At 42.0% G+C, this 22,453-nt stretch overlaps 2 protein-coding genes across 7 annotated transcripts in view; one reads left to right on the top strand and one right to left on the bottom strand.

Moving 5' to 3' along the window:
- The window catches only part of ap3d1 (adaptor related protein complex 3 subunit delta 1), a 1,136,182-nt gene that overhangs the window by 84,381 nt on the left and 1,029,348 nt on the right, over window positions 1-22,453 (top strand). For 5 of the 6 annotated variants that reach the window (XM_051935241.1, XM_051935240.1, XM_051935239.1 and 2 more), the window contains 2 exons: window positions 1,549-1,628; window positions 3,622-5,923. In XM_051935241.1, coding sequence (XP_051791201.1) covers window positions 1,549-1,628; window positions 3,622-3,720 — 179 coding nt within the window. In that variant the 3' untranslated portion in view covers window positions 3,721-5,923. Of the gene's footprint in view, window positions 1-1,548; window positions 1,629-3,621; window positions 5,924-22,453 lie in introns of those variants that run through there. The other variant, XR_007936528.1, reaches the window with a different exon arrangement.
- Window positions 10,244-21,306, bottom strand: LOC114662773 (Krueppel-like factor 13). Its single transcript, XM_028816430.2, has 2 exons — window positions 20,689-21,306; window positions 10,244-12,792 (listed from the first exon to the last, which is right to left on the bottom strand). Exons 1-2 carry the CDS (start codon window positions 21,119-21,121, stop codon window positions 12,533-12,535), a joined length of 693 nt encoding a protein of 230 aa, XP_028672263.1. The 5' UTR covers window positions 21,122-21,306; the 3' UTR covers window positions 10,244-12,532.

Genomic DNA, 22,453 nt, shown 5'->3' with positions numbered 1-22,453 from the left:
GCTGAAGAACATCTTGATAGGCAGTTGCTGGCGCTGTCTTTTCATATGCGTGAGAAGGCTTTTGTAGGGTATTGCCATCTTTGATCATATCCAAGAGTTTCACCTTCTCCTGGATGGTAAGCATCTTCCCCCGGCGCTTGGTTTCATTGTCAGAAGGCTTAGAAAAAGCAGCACGTTTAGGAGCCATCGTGGGGCTTAGATAAAAGTTCTCAGAAGGCGCATGCGTAGTGACGTAAGCGTGTATGAGAAAAAATCGCGATAGAGTGAAGCCGCGAAAGTCAAAGCGTGATATAGCGAGGGATCACTGTAGTTATTAGTCCATTGTGATCCTCAGGGCCTTCTTATAAGGTATACTTTGAAGTTTCAAACCTCCCATTTTGTATTCAAATCCAGAATTTGTACTTCCTGCATACAGTACCTTACATTTACTTACAGTTAACTTCATCAGCCTAAGCCTGCATGCTGTCCAAGACCCTCTGTAACAATTTAGCTGAATCTACAATATCTGTCCTTCTACCTAGTTTAGTATCATCTGCAAACTAAACCAGCTTACTGATTATTCTCTTGCCAAGATTGTTTATAGCACTGACACCTGAGAGAGACCATTTTTAACATCTAATTCTGAAATTGCTCCCCTTACAATGACCCTTTGCTTCCTGCATACACTATTTTGAATTCCCACTTCTTCTTTTAGTTTGAATTCACGTTTCTTTTTGTTTAGTTCTCCTTGTTTATCATGGTACCAGAGAGTATGAAAGTATTGCACACTAGTCAGACATGCAAATATTGCACTCTAGTTACCTGACTGTACGTACAATGACTAGAATACATTTCTAAACAGTAGTATAGGATCTTTGTTTTCCTAAAGTTCAAAATTCCAATGATTAAAGAGGACCCTCAGTTTAAATACAAAAAAAAGACATTACAGTTATTCCTGTTGATTACTGCCTCAGGAATGTTGCCAAGTACAATGGTTCCTGCTGGCTTACTGTCCAGATTTACAGTCATAAAGAGAGAATTTGCACAATTATAATTGCTTCCAAAGTTAAGTGAAGTTTGTGTTTAGCTAGAAGACAATATTTTCAACTATTTCTGACAATCTAATAAATCATAAATATGGAATCTGTCAGGTATAATGGTTTCTGCAAAATTGGGGACAAAAAGGGAAACATCAGATGTAACTGTTTCTGTGGACTAGGGGTGAAGAACTTTATCCATAAAAGGGGAATGTGATTTGTAATCCTGATTACCAACCTACTGTAAATACTGTAATGTGTCTGGCATAATAGTCCTGTTGGTTGTAGTTTTAGATTCCTATCCAAAAAAGGGGAACCTGCCAGTTATAACCATATTTGTTGATTAGAGTTTCAGATTTCCATCTATAAATGAGGAACCTGGAAGGTTCTGTTGGCACCTGGTGTTTTAATGCTTTTTAGGGCTATAATGAAACAGCAAGTTTCTGCTGGCTTCTTAATTAAACAACACACCTCCTGGGCCTTCCCTGTGTAGGTACAGTTTAACGTTTGTGCACCTTTTAATTTTTTGCAGTTGTGGAGAGGATCGACTCGTGTGCATCAATGTACAGCCGGTCTATCCAGGGACATCATGTGTGTCTTCTTGTCAAAAGTGTAAGTATGCCCTCCTGTGGTCTGTGATGAATCCTTCTGTCCTTACATGTTTCTTGATTACTTACTCCACCCAAAAATCATATATTTTTTTTTATATATTACCTGCCCCATGTAGTTTGTGGTGATGGGCAAGAAAAATATTTAATCTCATGGTTTCATGAAATAAGGAGAAAACAGAGTGTCTGATATAAATATGGGTCCATGGTGACCAACACTGGACAATAGGTAACAATTTTAAACAAAAAAATATTGTTACTGCGTTGCATTAGCCATGCATCAAGTCTCCCAGTTGTATGCTCACAGCATGCAAAATGCATACATTTCTGATAAAATATTGTTCAATGCATACTTCTAGAAAATCTGAGTATTGCACACAGGAGGATGTGCATTCACACAGGAACAGGTTTTTAAAGAAAAGCTTTACCTCTTCCCCTCGTTCACTGGTCAAGATTTCCATCTCCAATTCAAAAGCTCGCTCCTGTGGATCAACACATGAACATCTACTAATTCATATTGATGTCTGTTTGCAGTCACGTGACAAAATGGCAATCAAGATGTTTGAACTTCCAAGCAGAGGTATGTGCTTTCCAGAAGGAACGCCTTCATCCTCTTGCTTCAATATTTGAAGGCACAGAGAGGGTAGCATGTCTGACATATCTTGCCGATGTGTTTGTCAAACTAAATGAACTCCGCTTGTCACAAAAAAGTAAAGACACGCCCATCTTGAATATGTACGACAAGCTAAATGGATTCATCAGGAAGGTTAAAATGTGGGAGAGGAAGTGCGAGGGTGGAAATGCTTCTCACTGCTTGGTGCCCATCTTACGATTATTGATACAGAGTGATAATATTGAAAAGGGTACAAGCACAACAAACTGAAATCATACAATACTTCAGTGACATTAAAACCAGGTGTGCTGAACTGGACTGGGTGAGGAGTCCTTTCAGTGTGTGCCCTGCAAGCGGTGCTTAGCTCCCCAAACCCATCACAGACAGATGGCAGACACAAGTTCCACAAGTACAACAGAAACTTTATTCAGTGGGAAATGCTTCCCAAACAGTTTCCCACAGCACAGTCACAGGACAAAGCAGAAAAGTAAAATAACACACAACACTTATCTTCTTCTGGGTGAGGCATTTCTGGTGTGATATGAAAAAAGGAATACATTGAGCTGGGCAAATATGCACTTAATGAACTCCCACCTTTTCAATCTAGCTATTTATGTGAAATAACTTTCTCAGTTTGACAAAAATCCAGACCAAGCAAAGGAATGGAATGTATATGTTGGCCTTATTACTGCTGTGGCCACGCGTCCCCCAGAACTGTGAACATTTAGGAAAAATAAGCAAGCGCTAGTGTCTCAGTCAATAAGAGATGACTTTGCCTAGAGAGAATTTGTTATTAATAATAGTAATAGCCTGTTTAAAGTCAGTTTAAACAAACAAATTTAAAATAATACTAGTTTTGTATGAAGGAGGTGGTCGGTCATATTGAAAGGCTGTAGGGGGTACAAAAAGGCTGTGAAAGACTGCCATAGACACAAATTCGGTCAAAGATTGTTATCTTCGTTCTCCATGAAAACATAAGATTACTTTTTTTTTTTTTCGACCATTACAACAAACTACATGCGGGTAAGTAACATACAAAAATATATAATTTATGAGTGGAGTATTCTGTTAAATAAATCTTAGATGGGGTGAAACATAACATAAAATGCTCTAACTTGACTGCATCAGCTAATCAAAGTTGCAGTGTCCAGGGCCTCAGAGCTTAAAAAAAAAAAAATCACACACCCTCAAATGTTTCTGTATACTGGTGTGTGCTGGAAATGACAAAAGAATCTTTCCAACATGGCGGAGAGAATGACTAGACCCGTTTGTTCCATTGAGGAGATGACAGGCGAATGAAGCCAACCGCTCACCTTAACTCAGAGGTGTATTTTTTTATGTCATTGATGTGGCATATTGAATTTTTCTTTTTTGTTTCTTTCAGGGAGATAACAGTGTCTCTATTGATGCAAAATGTAACGAGCCGTCTCTTTTAAGTCATGTACTGGAAGAAATCAAGCAGACCTTCACCACAGCCTCCTGATCGTCTGTCTTCCAACACTCTGTTGTTGGTGGTGGTGGCGGGGGGGGGGTGTCTAAACCAGCGCTGTGCTGTACCAGTCAAGCTGTCTGTCCCTGCTCTGCCACTCGCATGTACCATCATGCACACACATCTGGCCCAGGACACCCCTCCCACTCCCCACACTTCCACCCCTTTCCACTGTCTGCTGCTCTTCTCTTGCTGGGATCCTCCTTCTTTCCTGGCCTCACTTTATTTAACCAGAAATCCTTGCAGCCTCTGCCCTAGAGTATTTGGAAAGCCCACTTCTGTTGTTCAGGCCCACCACACCCGCTTTCCATATTTGCATCTTGATGGTGGAATAATACAAGCTGCCTTGCAAATTTTCTAGGTCTTGAATGCTGCTGATAGTATTTTTAGGCTGACTTGGGGGAGTGATCATGTGGGGAAAGGCACACAGAATGTGACAGTCATGTCCTGAACCCCAACAGCCCTCTCTGCACCCCTGCCATTTTTATTTTTAAGTTAGGAACACTAAAACTGTCAAGGATGTATTTGTAGGCCTCACTTAGTGCTTGAGGGGCACCTCATTAATCGTGTTTTCCCTGAACTAGTGCTGCAGTTCTGTGGAGGGCTTCCAAGGGAGAAAACAGACGTTATTATGATAAAGATGGTGGTCCTCCACCCCCTGATTTGGCTGTCTGTTCTTATTTCTGATATGTTTTACAGAAGTGGTGGCTGCAGCTGTAGAAATGGAATGTGAAAAATCAGATGATGCGCTGCTCACATCGAGCCTCATGTTCTGCATCTGACCCTGCTTCTCAGTAGTCTGTACCATGTTTATTGTAAGCTTGAAGGACCTACCTTGATTCTGTCTCTCACATGGGGGTTTGTACTGGTGTCAGACACACTGCCATTATCATTCTCATCCACGCAGCCACCCACCAAAACATTCAGCTTTACATTCCTATAGCATTAGGGGCTTTTCAAGACTCCCATTTGTGTGGTTGTGGGGAGTAGTCTGGGAAGCCAAGTGGAGGGTGTCTCTACAGATTTGAGTGTAGACCCACCCAACCCCATCTGTACAAACACCACATGCTGTTCAGTTGGTCTTGTTCAAATGTGGGGGCTTAGGTGGGCAGCTGCACACGTCTTACTCGTCCTTACCTGTCTCTGTTCTGTCAACATCAAGAATGATTGATTCTGGTATTTTTTTTTAAACTTATGTGGCATTGCAGTTACACTAATATTTGAGGGTGGGGGGAGAATTCAAACACACAGTCAAGGTCTTACTTTACTTTATTTTTTTGTTGCTGGTTACAAGTATTGCTGTTGTACGGAATAAGCCCCTCACCTTTGCTTCCAAAGCTTTTGTCCAAATTCCTGTGTGGTGATTCTTTCCATTTCGGATGTATGGCGTGAAATAATAATTATAAGAAAATGACTTTGCTATACGACATTCCCTTTACGATGAGGAATTGTGACAAGCTGCTGTATCCTTTTTGTGTCGAGTTGATCCAATAAAGAAATGACGAAAAAAGTCGCACTGTTGAGTTTCTTAGTGATGGCTATGCAAGTCAGGCTCCCATCAACCCCTAAAACTGTGCCTTCTGGGTAAATCCGTGCAAAGTTGGAGTTGCTGTAACTTGGGGGTATGCGGGATGGGGCAGCAGTGGCTGTGGGTTTTTGTTCCAGTGCGGTTGCTTAATGACAAGATTATTATAGGTCTGCCTTTTTTACATTAGTTTTTTATTTCAATATTTTTCTGATCATACTTGAAAATTCAGTTTAGTTTCTCTTCATGCTGTATTTGTAGTTTTCATTTTTTATTATCACAAAGACAATTTCTGTTTTACTTTCATAGATATTAGTTTCCTTTTTTAGTAGTTATGGTGTGTTAACGAGATATTCTGGAGTTTAGTTTTGCTTCATTATCAGACAGACCATCAGACTTGATGGATTTCAATATAATTTTTATTTAGTGGAAGTGGAAGCCAATAGTTGGATTCAGAAAGTATTTCCACCCCTTCAGTTTCTGATACTTTATTGTGTTGTAAATTTAAATTGTAAAGGACCATTTTTACTCCATTAACCTACAGTCAGTAACCTAAAATAGCAAAGTGAAAACCTGTTTTCAGAAAGGTTTGCAAATTTATTAAAATCAGTAACTGAAATCTGTCATTCATGTAAGTATCCAGACCATTAATTCAGTTCTTTTATTGAAGCCTTTTTGGCAGCAATTCCAGCTTCGAGTCTTCTTGGGTAAGTCTCTACCAGCTTTGCACTACTGGGTTTGGGCAGTTTATCCTTTTCTTTCTGGCAGATCCTCTCCAAAGTCCATTTGTTTTGATGGGAAGTGTCTGGAACCTGCCATCTTCAGGTCTCTCCACAGATGTACTAGGGGGTTTAAGTCTTGGCTTTGTCTGGCTGCTCGGTCACAGTCAGAGACTTGGCCCAAACCCACTCCAGCGTTGTCTTGGCTGTAAGCTACAGGTTATTGTCGTGCAGAAAGGCGAACCGTCACACCAGTCTGAGGTCACATGCACTCTGGACTAGGGTTTCTTCAAGGACCCCTCCATTTTGACCAATCTCCTTGCCACTGTTGCTGAGAAGCACACCTCCAGAATGATGCTGCCACCACCACCATGCTTCACCATAGTGGTATTAGTAATGGTATTAGGCAGCTGTTGAGCAGTGCCTGGTCTTTTGCAGACATCTTGGGAGTTTTGCCCAAAGAGTGTCTCATCAGAGCAGAGAAACATTTCCCTCATGCTCTCAGAGCCCTTTAAACTGTCATTAGAAAAAAGCATCAAGTCAGGTTTTGAAAGCCCCGAAAATCCTGCTGTCTGCTATGCTACTTGGTCATTTATTCCAAGAGTCTGTGGTTCTCTGTGTGAAGAAAAACGTTTGTGCTAAATTTACAAGTTTCCAACTGTGTCCCCGTGTTCTTGATGAACTCATTTTAAAGTCACAGTCTCAACTCACTGGATTGATTCCCTTCATAATTCTAAACACTTTCAGTCAGGTCACCTCTTGATCTTCTTTTTCTTAAACTGTATAGACTCGGCTCTTTTAATATTTCCTCTTAACTCGTCTGCTGTAGCCCTGGACTCAGCCCTATCGCTCTTCTCTGGACCTTTTCTTGTGCTGCTATGTTCTTTTTGTAGCCTGGAGACTAAAACTGCACACAGGACTCCAGATGAGGCCTCACCAGTGTGTTATAAAACTTCAGCAGAACCTCCTGTGACTTGTACTCCACACATCAAGGCGCTATATAACCTGACATTCTCTTAGCCTTCTTAATGGCCGTATGAGGCACGTTTTTTTTTTTTCCAGAACATTTTTACTTCCTGCATGTAGTTACATTTACTAACATTAAACTTCATGTGCCACAAATCTGCCCAATCCTGTATGTTGTCCAAGTCCCTCTGTGATGATTCAATAGATTCCAGATTATCTGCTAATCCTCCTATTTTGGTATCATCTGCAAACTTAACCAGCTTGTTACTTATATTCCTATCTAAATCATTTATATATATATATATATATATATATATATATATATATTAAAAATAGCAGCAGCCCCAGCACTGACCCCTGTGGAATACCACTCTTAACATCGACCAATTCTGATGAGGTTCCTCACACCATCAAGAGATATATACTGTATAATACAGAGAGAGAGAGAGATACACATTTGATATGTCAAATGTTAACAACAAAAGGAATATGATTCAACTTTCTTTTTTAAGAGAGAATGAACAGAGGCAGAGAAAAATTTTTTTAAATATTCTGGCACTGAATTATTTTCAGGTATGAATGCAATTAAAAAGTAAGAGCAATTGCAAAAATAAATAAGTTAAAAAAATAAAAAACATCAGCAGGCCTAGTTTTTCTACCGCTTTTAGCCAGCAGTCGCTCTTGTCAAGCTACCAATAACCTTTACCTGTTGGTCAGTAGAGATGCGGCCACCTCAGTAATTGTACGTTTGCTCGTGCCAAAATGAAGTGCAAGCCAACGTGCTAACTAGATTGAAACGCATATGCATGTGATGCATTTCATTTTGGTCCAGTGTTATTGTGTAATAATTAAAACATATTAACCAAATAATCGATTACTTTTCATTACAGCATGCAATTTTCCTGGCAGTTTATCCATGTCATGGCTGTGGAACTGTGGAGTAGTTAACTGAAACAAAGAAAAGTATGTTTTAGGTCTCGCTGAGAAAGTTTACTCTTATGTTGTCTTCTTTTTACACATGTTAAAATTGGCCGTGTTGTTACATTTTTAAAGGGGGGGGGGGGGGGTGTTGTTAGCGATTTTAAATGAATACTGTACATGGTGATATAGTGAAACATTTGTTAGCGTCACCGAGCCTGATTTTCTTTTGACACGCAATTGAATGAAATCATCATTTACTGCGCCAACCTCTACCCATTTACTATGCCAGCAGTTCCCATGCTTTATCAATCGGTGTTCCCCAAGTCTTTCCAAGTACAACACACTCGTGACTGGAACACCTTTTTCCCCCAACTGTTGACGCCCCTCACCTCACACTTTGACGCTGATTGGTCGTTTGGTCCAACGGGGGCGTGGTTTCAAATCGAAATGCAATACACAAGGGCTGCCACTAAGCGAAATGCAATACATCTGCTTATCTTTTAGTTATGACACGCGATCTGTGGACATGATTTAAAATGCAATACTTTTCTGTTTAATTAAATTTTAAAAATGAAACTAACATCACGTGTCGTTGTGGAAAACAGTCATTCATTTGATTGATTAATGTTTTAAGTATGACACAGACCCATGCCAAAGTAAAAGATCAGCTTGCTGCATTAAGTATTGCATTTCAGCGGAGCTGAAGGATATGTCTGACATTTTTTCAAAGCTCCGTGAAGCATGTAGATGGCGGGCAAACTGCGGAGGATCCAGTTGTGAACATTTTTTCGGTCCAAAGTTAAATGCAATCCTGCAAGTTAAAGTTTGCCATTTTCAAGTCAAAGTTATTTCTTCACAAACATTCAAGATTCTTTATTTATTTGTTGCATGCATAGTTATCCAGGACAACACGCAGTGAAATGCATCCTGATCCGCTTATCAAAAACTCTAACAAAGTTAGAAGAATATCAGCTTGATTAACAAAAAGTCCTAGATTGAAAGATACCAATATAACAAGACATAAGTAAATATAGTAAATTTAAGCGAAATGTAGAAGAATTAAGTGATAAAGTGCAATAGTGCAGTGATTATCGTGCCAAACCAATGTCAGACAGATGCATAGGTGCATAGTGTTAAAGGACATCCCAATTCCAAAACAAGGGAAGAATAGACGTCATGGTACAATTACAGTCCAGTCTAAGTATGTGGCGGGTCATGGATGAGATGGCATGTTCTGATTTAAGAGTCTTGTGGCTCGGGGATAGAAACTCCTTCTGAGTCTCTCTGTCCTGGCCAGGATGCTACAAAACCTTTTGCCTGATTTTAACCGATGAGACAGGACATTGCTGGGATGAGATGAGTCTTTGATAATCCTGAGAGCTCTGGTCCTGCAGAGAAAAAAGCTCGTGAGGCTGAGAGACTCCATGTCAGAAATGGTGGTGTGTAGTACTGGAGCACCTTGGGCAGTTGTCCTGTCCCCCTTCACACAACTTCCAGTACAAAACCAGTGCTTGCTATCTACAGAAATTTTCAGACAAATCCCCCCGTTCTAGGCTGCATTAAGAATACACAGGAGGCAGAGTAAAGGAAGGATGTAGAGGACTTTGTCTTGTGAGGCAGGGACAACAACTTGAAACTCAACATCAGCAAGACCGTTCAACTGGTGGTGGACTTCAGGCATGCCACTAAAGCTGTGAGACCAGGACATGGAAGTGGTGTGGAGCTACACATACCTGGACTGACAACACAGTGGTGCTGCACAAGACCAGCCAGAGCAGACGGGACTTCCTTGGGAAACTCGGGTCTTCTGACGTGTGCAGCAAGTTGCTGCTGGAAATGTCCTACAAGTCCATAGTAAACGGCGTGGTGTTCAATGATGTGGTCAGCATACAAGAAGCACAATAGCTACTGTATACCAACTGATCAGAAAAGCCTGGCCAGACTGGAGGTTCTTGTGAATATTGGATGCCATCATTAAAGATCCCCTCCAGGAGGTGCTCTCTTAGAGCAGGGTTAGCCACCGGGTCATTCCAGCACCGTGTGCTAAGAAGCACCTCTGGGGGTCTTTTCTGCCTCCTGCTATCCGTTAATTAACTCTTTCTTTAACTGATCATTTTGAAATGTGTTGCTTCATTGGCTGTCTGTGTCCTTGTTCTTGAATCTGAATTTCCTGTTGGGATTAATGACGTTGGTCTAATCTAACCTAATATCAGAATGCCTCACTTGCCATTAGTTAACGTGGGAGTTCTTTTCCCTCTCTTTGTCATTTGTGTGTGTTTCGAGGGAGGATTGTTATCGTTTGTTATACTTACTGAGCTTCTGTAAAAAGCGAAACGTCTCTCTCGACCCCAGCAGAGTGCAGTCACCAGAGGAGCTAAGACATGGATCACAAAAATTAACTTGCTTTTATTAAAATCTGCCACAGTGAAAAGTTTACAGCTTTTAGTTACATAATGCATTTATTTTATTTGATAAGGCAAAACTGTAATATCATACAACAGACCTCCAATCCAGATGAAAAAAGGAAGAAAAAAAAAATGCCTTGTCCGATTTCTTAATAAATAATCTTACACAGGAGCAAAGGAAAAAGTACAACTTGAAACATGAGTTTTCAATGTATAAATTATGCAAGAAAACAAATTAAATAAGCAAAACATTACAAAATACTAGCCCAAAAAGTATTACAAAACAAGTTTTTAAATTCAAAAACAAGCACCTGTTTGGAATTTTTTTTTAAAAACTATCCCCTCCCAAGCAAAGAAGATTAACTAACCAGCAGCAACAATAAGCCCCTCTCACACCCACACGGTCTGGGGGTGTCAGGTGTAGCAACCAAGAGACCCCCTTCACCCTACAGTGGAGCTCTTGGCCAGCTCTGTTGGGAATGGCGCGGGTGAGCAGAGGGACAACTTTGTTATCTTTTGAGTCGAAAAAGCAAGCAAAGCATCAAAACGTGTGCGGCTACAGAGCGGCCGGTGGAAAGATTAGGTTTCAGTCCCTGGGGCAACTGCCAGCAGTTTGCTTCGACATCCAGTTAAAGAGAGACTTTCCCAGTCACATGGTGACCATTCCAGAGGAGGATCGGGATCTTCACCATCTCGTAACATGATCATTTATAACCAATTTACCTTATGAAGGATCAATCAGACTACAACTAACAATGCTAACGTTTATTGGATTTCTCTCGTGTGGTATGGATGTTTCAAACCAATAAAAATGCATCAGACTTGAGTGACAGAAATACTGAATGACTTCAAATTGGGTTCCCATCAAGCACTGCTTTACTGGGATAGAACCAGGTGCCTTTACCTTCTTACAACTATTGCTATTTTTAAAACAAGCAAAAACAAAAGCAGACACACTTAAAAACACAACCTAGAAGCTTCAGCCACCTGAAGAGTAACACGGCATTCTTTAGAAAGAAAAAAATAAAACACAACCATAAAAATCGAAGTAGGACACCCAAAATAAGAATCTGCCCATTCTCAAATGCTCCCTGGCATCAACGTGCACACACTTCACACCTCGGCCCCTGTGCCCACTACCCCCACCAAGAACAGAGTTGCTAAACGCTCTTACTGTCCACATTTACAGGGGCACACAATGCACAGAGGAGACAGGATTTGTTTTTTTATTGTGCAAAGTCTATCTATGGGGCAGAAAAGAGGAAGGGTTTGATCTACGCAGGCTTGGAAAAGCAGACTGGACTTTCTACGTGTGGCGTTTTAGAAGAAGGATGGCCATCACGCCGCCTGCCTCTCAGCTTATACGTAGACGTGAGAGCTGGCAGGACTTTGTGCAGAAAATCCAGCGTAGTGTACTTCTGACCCAAATAAAGGAAGATGGCTGCACTTTGTCCCCTTCAGGGTTGGATGTACACTTGTAAGCCATCAAAGTATAGAAGTTGAAAAGAAAAATTCAACATCTGAAAACACATTTAATTTCTTTCAACAGGAAGAAACTGGCCCCCAAAAATGATATATAAGGCAGTGGATTAATCTTTGAAAAGCAGCCTTGTGCTATCTATTCTCAAGTGAAATCCATACCTCATGTATCTGCATATGGTATGTTCTCAAAATAGAAAGATATGCATATATATATATATATATATATACATTTTATTTTAAAATTCACCCTAATATAAGGAGTAGCATTAAAAAGCTCAACTATTTAACAGCAAGAGCAAAAAAAAACAAAAAAACACCAAAATAACGACTCTACCCTAAACGGCAATGGGGTTGAAGAGGACTTCAAGTCCTTGGATTTGTGGACATCTGATGACATCTCAGCCGGTGCTCCAGTGAGACGACTGGCACACCCGTGTTAATGTGAACGGAAACCCCTAACAACCCCTACCAAGCAATCAAATTAAGGACTTTCAGTGATGTATGGCTTTAAAAAGAACCGCAGGGGCCACACATCAACTCAAAGACAGTGGTCACCTCCAAGGATTTTTGTTTTGTTTTTTTTTTTTTGTCCACACCCTGCTACATCACAGGCTCCCATGTTCTTCCCCAAAATGAACATGTGCTACAAAAGTTCACACGCAAAGAGTGAGTGAACATACAGAATAATAATATATATATTTTTTGTTTCTTCTAGAGCGAGGTGGTGTGTTGGTTTTGCTGCAAGAGCTTTTCCTGAGAGCATTTCTAACACCCCAAAAACCCTCTTCTTACAGAAAGTTGGCAGGGCTAGCCAAGGGACTGCAGGGTGACCGACTTCGACAGCCGGACCTGGAAAGCAGGCTGGGGTGGAAATCGGGATGGCGGCGGGCATGCTTCAACAGATGGTCGCTTCTCATGAAGCGCTTCTCGCACAGGGGACAAGCAAACTTCTTCTCGCCTGTGTGAGTCCTGGTGTGACGAGCGAGCTCATCGGAGCGTGCAAACTTCTTGGCACAGCCGGGCCATGTGCAGGGAAAAGGGCGCTCTCCTGGGAAAAAAAAAAAGAAGAGAGGACAGGCACTTGTCAAGTAGGGGCAACATTCATTTCATCATCTATACACATTTGCAACACTTAAAGTTGAAAGTATCTCCCGTTTGCCATTATGAAGCTAGCACCAGGTGTTCAAGGGTTACATCTTTGTGACCAAAATCAGACATTATGCAATGCTCCTAAGTGTGAAATCATCGACACATGCAGTAGCCATGATGTCTCAAATTTAAAAAATCCCTGAATTTGTAAAACACAAGAAGCAGCAGCATTTTCAATGATTAGGACACATGGGGAGTGCTGCCATGAGGAATTCCACCTGTTCGCCTGACATTGTGGTTCACGAGCAAGACTATCAGTTACACACACACACAATACATTAAGCATAATAAACATTAAAGAAGGAGGGTGCGGCCCCCCAGCCTGTAACCCTGCTATTCAGACCACTGCAGAAACTTCAGAACACCAGCTGGGCCTACCACCCGGCTGCATTTGTGTCTCTAATGTGCTGCACAAACACAACGGATCTGCAAGCTTAGTGCATGGGGGGCTCTTTTCAGCATGGAGGCCCTGAAGCCTGTTGACAACAATGGCTCATCTGTTTCACAAAGATTACCACTTACCAGTCACACACACACATAAAAAGAGCTTACTGTACATTTCCTCAGACAAGTGTACATGGACTCATAAATGGCCTTCAGGCTTGTATTCTGCACACAGCAATGTTGTGCCCTCCAACAGCTTGTTTCATGGGTAGCAATCAACAGAACTAAAACTTTATAATGCCCCGAGATCCAAAACCTAATGATGCAGCGAAGGCATCATCTGCCTCATGCTGAATGTAGGATTACTGGGTACTTCACTTTCTGCCAGTCAAACTCTGATCCAATTGAAGTTAATCAGCCAGCCCTTCCATCATGAAGAACTGGTACAGCAAATTATGGGCAACTCCCAAGTTTGAATATCAAACAGCAGGACACTCAGTTCCTGATGGGGGATGAAGGACTGAAACACTTCTTGTCCCAGGGAGCATCAAAAGAAGAACCAGACCATGAAAGTCAAGCTGTTTCATCGTAGCAATGCTGGGACCCACATAACCCCCCCCCCCCCCCCCCAATACCAATCCATCCTTTCAATGAACTACACAAAAACAAAAAAGGCCCAGTAAAACCGGTCTGAGCAACATGTGCATTCAGACTGGCGCCTTTTAGCCAAGGCCTCAGGTGACAAAGGCGCATTGCGTGCAGGACTGTACAAAACAGAGGCACAAGCGTGAATCAGCAGCTGACTCACCAACGCAGTGAGCACGCAAGGTAAGGAAGGGGGTCTGAGGAGGGGTAGACAGGAGGGAAAGCAAAAATGGAATTACAGAAAAGCGGCATTTTCCTGTAATAAGCTTTAAAAGAAAAAAAAAAAAAAAAACCGCATGGCAATCTAGATGACCCTCAATATCGCGTGGGTAATGCTGTTTGGTTCACTTCTCCTTGGATGTTAAGACACCTTATATTCGCATCTGTCTGGCTACAGTTAACTGGATCTCAAAAATGCATCTCAGGCTTTGTGTGTCATCAGTTAATCTTTCAGAAGTCTGTGGTATGGATACCCAGTGCATCACACCACACCACACTAAAGCCACTATAAACCTACAGTTTGTAACTCTGGTAAACCAGTACTGAAAAAGTGTAGAAAATAAAATTTTTAAAACCGTACATTTATCAGCATTTAGGTGTATCCAGTACTTGAAATTAAGGGAAAAAAAAAAAACAAAAACACACAACTGGTGTGTGGTAGACAACACGGGGAAATAAAAGCTTCGACACGCTGAAGCACAAACACAAGACTCTCCCCCGGACACCACCTCGCAAACACCAGCTTCGACATAATCAAGGCTCCACTGGGGACCCCTAGAGCCCAAGACCGTCAACCACCCAAAACACTGAGCAAGCTTTGACATGCTCAAGGCTTCATGGGGGACCCCAAAGGTTCAAAATAATTGAGACTTCACAGAAGAACAGTTTGTACAACACACACTGGCTGCTGTGTGGTATCAAGGTCTGAAAGCTGGAAAGGATAGAATTTTAGTACTGATCCAAACATTGCACGGTTTGACTCCTGCTGTATTCTAATAATGCATTACAATGTTTCTTGCTATATGGTCTCTAGAAAAGAAACTGAACTACAAACAGATGCCACAAGGCACATCTCCCATCCTAATATGAATGGTCCTGAACCTTAAAAGTAGTACACAGAAAATATTTTATATACATACACACACACACACACACACACACACAAATAACTATACAAACATTAACATAAATGCTCATGGACACACTTGCACACCATGATACTCCCTGTTTACATCATGGAAACAAACGTACAGGTATAAACATTATTCACACTTTTTATTATTATTATCACTGCGCTTCTTTTAACTTCACCTGTTTGTTGTCTGGTACAAATCTTGTAATCGATATTTAACCCACCTCCTATTGTCCAAATGACTTGAAATATTTTGCACACTTACTCACTTCTGATGACAATACGGGAATCAATAATCAGTTTCACTAATTGATCAATTAATCCATGTTAAGAAATGAAAATTTCATATGAAGAATAGTTCAAGATTTCACCAATAGATGGCACTAGTAACAGATAGAAGTGTTAAAATATTGATTACAAAATTGTAAGTAAACCCAAGACTAAAAGGTTGAAATATATAAATATAAAAAATACATTCGACAACCAACATTTGAAAAGCACTTCTTAAAATCTTAGCAAAAGCGCCCACACGTTTATTTTACGAGTGATATATGAGAGACTTACTTTTTAGTACACGTTTTAACTTAATAAGAGCATGGTTTTTTAAAAGTATTTTTATTATATATTTAAACTGCATTTACTGAGTGTTATCTTAAACACAGATTTAAAAAACAAATTACACCTAGTGCAGCAAATGTATGTACATTATGTGATGGCCTAGATAATTGCAGGCGCTTACAATAACATGAAATAGACCTGCGCCGGAGAGTCCATTTTCTATGAAGATACCCACAAGGCAATGCTGCCACCGCCTTACAATACACCAAGCCCAGCCCATTCACAATGGTAGGAAACCCAACATGACCATCCGCACATAGTTGCAAACTGACTCCCCATCCCCAATATGGAAAGTGCTGATGTACAGCATTAGGACTCAAAAATTTCTGAAGGCCTGGAACTTTTTTTTCCCCATCCTTATGCAATGTGATTGGTGGGATACTGGAAGAAACAAGTTGTTTTGCCTTAAGAGGTATCAAGACGAGCTCTGCAAAGTTTCTTCATTTGGCTACCATCCTGTTTGTTCCGATGCAAAACTAATATCCTCACAATCATCCAACCCCATATTCTTCCATCTCACTGCACTGCTCCTACATTTGCTCTTTTTCCTTGCAGCAGCTCCTATTCATAACTAATGAGCTTTGTTCCCATACTAAAGATGTGCAATCAAGCTAGAGTGTTGCAACTGGTTCTCTTTCATTGTGCTCACAGAGCAATCATGGGAGGATTTTACTGTTACAGCTGCTCGTAGTCAAAGTTTGTGTAATTTAGAAAGTGTCAAAATAAAAGACTAAGATTGTGGCTTCTGCATTTATGTTATCAACATACTGATTAAGCTACCAGGGTTCCAGTTCTAGAAATATGGAAAAAACACAGTGTACCCAGAAACTACCAGTGCTCACCACAGTGAGACACCAGATACAACGGGGGCTGACAGTACTTTCCCCTGGTGGCTACCATGCTGCATTATGAAGTGCAGTTCTTCCTTTCATAGATAGAACTTAAACTACCAAATTTTAGAAACTTGTAAATAACCATACGGGGACAAGTATAACTAACTGGACAACTGTCAGCTAAATAAACACAGTGAAAATAAAATGTTCATAAGCATTAATCATCCCCCAGTATTCCAAAGCTCCTCAATGGCAAAATGTAGCCACAGAGCAGCCAGCATCCACCCCAATGCAGTGCTGCACCTCACCCAAAAACAGCTTTAACCTTCAGTGGATGACGCATGATGTCTACACCAAGGGTGAAAATAACCCGACATTCAGATACATGAAATTGGATTCATGGCGAGAATAATTATAAGTAGGATGGGTGGGACTGACCCATAAGAACACATTAATATGTGCCAGCCAGGGTTCCAGTACTTCAGAAGTCAACCACTGATCCACCCATTCAATAAAGATTATATTCCTTCAGTATAAATTTATCATCCGGTGTAACTTTGCAGAGTATGTAAATTTAAGCAGGGAAAAAATTGTATGTGATATGCAGTAATGATTGGAATCATGTGGGATGGATGGGCTGTTCATTATATGTAATTTTTTTGTTTGATGTACTTTACACACAGAGGGAATTGTCCTTTTGCATGACTGATGGAGGTCAGAGTGGAGGGTCAGCACCCGACGCAATTTTCAGGTTAATGGCCTTGTATATTTTTATATATGAATTTCCCTATGAATTAAATGAATAAAGTTTATCTAATCTAATCTAATTGACTGGACCAAAAAAAAAATGAAAATGCAGTGGGCTTACATTTAAAAATGCAGTCACCACTTCTAAGCATCCAAAAACAAACTTCTCTTTAAAGGTGTTTGGTGTAAATACTATGTACAGTAGAATAAGCACAAGGTACTGTGTTTTCTTGTGACATTCGTCCATTTGCAGGCCGGACCATCCCACGCACACACGGACGACTCCACAGCACAACTTAGTGGCTCAAATTCTTCTCACAGCACAAATTATGGAGAGTAGTGTATGAAAAGTGATGTTGATTAACTGTAAGAATAAGCAGACTAAGAAATGTTTCATGTTCAAATGAGGTAGAAAGCACCTTTGACCAGATTACAGATCCCTATCCCTTTCAGACCAATGTTACCCAGTCGTTTTTAAAAGGAAATCAAACATGCAAAACAAAAGTCTCTTGTTTATGTTGTTAATGAGAAAACATAGTTTGAATCCTGATGTGTTAACTAACCAACCAGTGCTCTTACTGGACAAGGTGACAAGTTTTGTTTTATCTTTAGTGGCCTACACTAAGCAAATCCAATATTAAAGACACATACATCTGCAATGCTGTTCTTCAGGCTGCTCATTATCAAGTCTTTATTAGCAGATTTACAGCACTAAACTGATAGAGATAGGATGTAAAAGGCACTATATAACAGAAATGTAAAAGGCACTACATAATAGATAGAAAGATAGACAGACAAACTCTGTATCCCACTAGGAAATTTAGCTTGTCTCACACTTTCCAAATTACTACTACTTATTACTTGTCTGTGGGGGTTTCTCACAGTCTAGAGAGAAGCAAGTTAGGTGAATTGATGATCCTAAATTGGGTGGGTGTTTGTTCACCCCTGCTATGGACTGGCGCCCTACGCTGGCTGGGAAAGGCTCCAGCACCACTCGCTATCCTGTTCAGGACAAAGCAGATTATAAAATGACTGACTGACTTATTTGGCTGACACCTTCAAGGCAAGTTTGAACATTTAAGAGATACAATTCATTACATTTCTTTTGTTTTCAACTAGATTACAGGCAGGTGATGTGACTTGCTCATGGTCACACAGTGTCACTAGTGGATTTTGAACCCAGACCCTCAGGATTTGAAGTTCAAAGCCTTAACCTAACTATGATATGTTGCTTACTAGCCAATGGTTACAAACTAGTGGAGCATCCACAAAAAGTGTTTTGGTTTGTTGAACTCTGTGCTCTGAGGCTAGGGATCTGCACTGGCAATCGGAAGGTTTCCGGTTCAAATCCTGTAAATGCCAATAGGGACTCTGCTCTGTTGGGCCCTTGAGCAAGGCCTTTAACCTGCAATTGCTGAGTGCTTTGAGTAGTGAGAAAAGCACTATATAAATGCAAAGAATTATTATTAGTATTATTAAGGTAGAGAAAAGCCAAGCAAAATGACGGGTTTTTTTTGGTTAACTAAAAAGATTACAATATGCAAGCTTTTGAGGCAACTCAAGCCCCTTCTTCAGGCAAGATGTGAAGAAGGGGCTTGAGTTGCCTCGAAAGCTTGCATATTGTAATCTTTTTAGTTAGCCAATAAAAGGTGTCATTTTGCTTGGCTTTTCTCTACATTCATAATGGCTAACACGGTACAACACCCTAGTACTATTATTATTATTATTATTAAAGAAAGTTTAAATGCTTTCCCAAATGCAGCTGCTTCTACAGGTGCACCGAAGTGTTATCAGGGATGTGCTGCAAGAAAGCTTCATCTACCATTTGATCTGGCTGGTTAGCACCACTTTGCTACTTATAGATATGAAGGATGTTAATTTTAGACTATTAATTATTTACTACAATCTCCCTTCAATCGTAAGGATGGAGTAAAAGGTCAATCTTAAAGATGTGGACAACTAAAACGGTGGTAAATTGTAAATGTCTAGGATCAGCAGTAGCCCAAGATGGAGAATTAGTTGCTGTGTTAACCTACAGGGTGCCATGTGGATGGGTCAATTGGAAGACGGCATCAAGGAAGTGAAGGTTTTTAAGACAGTGAATGGAAGGACCAGCTATGAAATATGGAGCTGAAATATGGGCAGTAAAGGGCACACATGACAGTGGATGTGGCAGAAATGAGAATGTTAAATTGTGGAGTTACAAAAAAGCACTGAATAAGCAAATGGTCCCATCAGAGGAACAACAAAAGTGGGGCAGATATCCAAGAAAACACAGGAAAGTACGCTGAAGTGGCATGGGCCTGTGATGAGGAGAGATGATGAATACGTGGGCAAAAGAGTGATGTTGGGAAGTATAGGACAGAAGAAAGCTAAGGGGGCCGAATATAGGGTGGACGGATAAAGTAAAAAGATTGAAACTAAAATTGTGTGACACTGGAGGAAGTATATGGAGAAGTCTTATCAGGTACATTGCCCCCATACAGACATGGGAAAAGAAGAAGTGGGCCAAAGTAAGGAAATCGTGTCAGGTACAAGACACACACAAAAAGTCATCTATTCCCGAGACAAGGACAAAGGGGGCAGGTCCGGGCATGCAAAATTCTGATATCGTGACAAGGGGGAGGGGAAAGCGTGGCTTAGGCCTGCGACCGACTTGTACAAACTGTACGCAACGTTGAGGGAGGTTGGAGTGCGTAGATCTCACGTTCCCATCACCATCAAACTGGGGAGGGGGCGCACTTGGGCTCTGAAAAGCACGTTTGAGTAGTGGAAAACTCAAGGCGACCACGATCAACAGACTGGGCCTAACAGACTAGCAGATGGGGTGACTGGGCATGTCAAGTGGTATCTCTGTGCCAGCCCCCTCTGCAGGGAGTGACGACGCCCACTCTCCTCTCAGATAAAGGAAAAACGGTCCACGTTGCCAGTGGACGCACAAAAGGGGGCCATGTACACTCCCGACACTCTCGAGTGTACGGCAAGTACACTTGATCTGTTACTTTTTACAAAAGCGGGCCTATCGTGTCGCACTTTTCTTTGTTTCGTTCCTGTTGTGTAACAACTCCGCATCCTCTCCCCTCCTCCAGCCCTAACCGCAGACACACAACCATTTTTCAAAGAGATGGGGAGCTTTATGTGGCGCGCCAGGGATGGGGGGGGAAGGAGAAGGCGGAGGAGAGGGGGGCGTCCACGTGGAGATCGTGGCAAACTTCACTCTCACGCGCAGTGTGTAAAGGCAGATGAACAGAACTTTATCATCTCAACGAAAGCCTCGGGTTCTACTCCAGAGACGGGCATCCGACCACGCTGTTCAGTGCCCTCTCTCTGTAAGTACCCCGGCCCCTCCCCCGCCTGGAGACGGTGGTAAATGTTAGCAGTCACCCACCCCCTCCCCCCGTGCTCGCCCACGTATAGTAAGATAAAAAAAGTTTACCGGTGTGTGTCCTGATGTGCGCTTTCAGGTGCGACGATTTCCCGTACACCTTGTCACAGCCGGCGAAAGTGCAACGGTGTCTCCTGGCGGGTGAGCTCCCCCCACTGGGGGTGGGGGTCGGCGTGTCGGACAGCGTGGTGTATCCGCTCTCCCCGCACGACGAGCTCTCGGGGTCTCCGACGGAGGAGTTACTGCTCTCCGAGAAAGTGGACATGGGGCGAAACTTGTTGTGTAGATCACTCAGTATGCCGGCCACTCTCATCATGCCGTTCCTCCCTTCCCGCAAAGTCTCCCGAACCTCTCGATCTTCTGTCGAGGCGTCCGCTTCAGGGGCCGGGCTGGCCACGCGGTACGGCGAGTGCACCACTGCGCCATTGGAGATGGACACCAGGCACTCAGCCGCGAAATAGTCGGAAGAAGCGAACGTAGCCATATGGGTCCCGACTCCCAGATTACAGCAGCTGCCAGAGACACGGTGGGCAGCTCCCTTTGTGTCTGAGATAGTGCCTGCTGCTGCTGCCCCTTCTTTCTCTCTCGGTCGCTCTCTCCGCCCTCCCGGGGGCCGCAGCGCCGTGACGCGACGCCTGTTGACGAGCTGGGCAGAACCCAGCCCCCTCCTCTGGGCCGCACCCACGTGCGCGCGCGCCCCATATACTCCCGTATTTGATACTGAGCCGGCGAGCGTGCGCAAGCGTGAAAAAAAGGGCCGTTCAGTTGTATCGCCTCTCAACGGCAAAGTAAAAACGGCGCGCTTTCCAAAATGGACACGCCCATCGACACGCCTTTCGGGTACATGCTGCGCGCGACAAGTGTTCGGTTCAGTCCGCCCTGCCCCCGCCCACTGTAAGCGACGGGCTGACGTCTCGTGGCAGGCGCTGGAAACATGCCGAGCAGTTCACGCTGTCGCCGAGCCCGCAGGAAAGAAAGGCGGTCGTCAACGTTGGGTCCTGTTTGGAGAAACCCCGACAGGTAAAAAAAAAAGTCATAATGTACGCAGACTTGTCGTTTTAAAAACGAACACATGAAACTCACCTATGAATGTAAACATCGTAATGAAGGTGGGAAAGGCAATGCAGGAAAGTGACCATAATACTGTATGTTGTGCAAAGACAGTTAAATCTGTGTTTTTTGGCAATATTGTAGTTTGCAATATTGTAATTATTTACAGTTACGGCAATAAGATGTCACCTTGGCTAAAAAATGATCACACTTATATTTCCCCAGCTTCACACATTATCATGTTACCAAAGAATTAATGCCTTTAGTCAGTTAGCGTTTTTACTTAATTTCCAAAGAGCTTTTCTCCAAAATAATGATTAAGACACATATTTATTTTAGTTTTTAACCACTATGTCAGATATTCAGTGGATCAAAAGTTTACAAACAAGTTGTTTTTAAATTGCTTAACCTGATGCAAACAGGTAGGATAACCTCACAATATTTTGCCAGATTTTTGTGATGGGTCCATCAGCAGACCGTCCCCCCAATCTTAATCTTAACCATAGTGTAACCAGGTGTTATCAGTGACGTATAATTAAAAGCAACAACCTCCTCAATGGAGTGTAACTATGGGGGTCTGCAGCAGGTCTATTGAGATTTTTGGCCAACTCCTCCTGGCAGAACTGGTGTAATTGAGTCAAGTTAATGGGCCTCCATTCTTGGACATGTTTCTTCAGTTTAGTTGACTGATTTTCTATGGAATTCAGGTCGGGGCTTTGTGAAGGCCACGCCAATACTGTCAGATGGTTGTCTGCAAGCCATTTCG

Source organism: Erpetoichthys calabaricus, chromosome 12 (assembly GCF_900747795.2).
Source record: "Erpetoichthys calabaricus chromosome 12, fErpCal1.3, whole genome shotgun sequence".
Taxonomy (NCBI): Eukaryota; Metazoa; Chordata; class Cladistia; order Polypteriformes; family Polypteridae; genus Erpetoichthys; species Erpetoichthys calabaricus.
This window is presented reverse-complemented; position numbering and strand designations above follow the sequence as displayed.

Excerpts from the sequence above, each read along its gene's own strand:
- LOC114662773 (XM_028816430.2), bottom strand. The coding sequence starts at position 21,121 with ATGGCTACGTTCGCTTCTTCCGACTATTTCGCGGCTGAGTGCCTGGTG. Across the intron at positions 12,793-20,688 it reads GCACATCAGGACACACACCG|GAGAGCGCCCTTTTCCCTGC; the intron begins GTAAACTTTTTT and ends TTTTTTTCCCAG.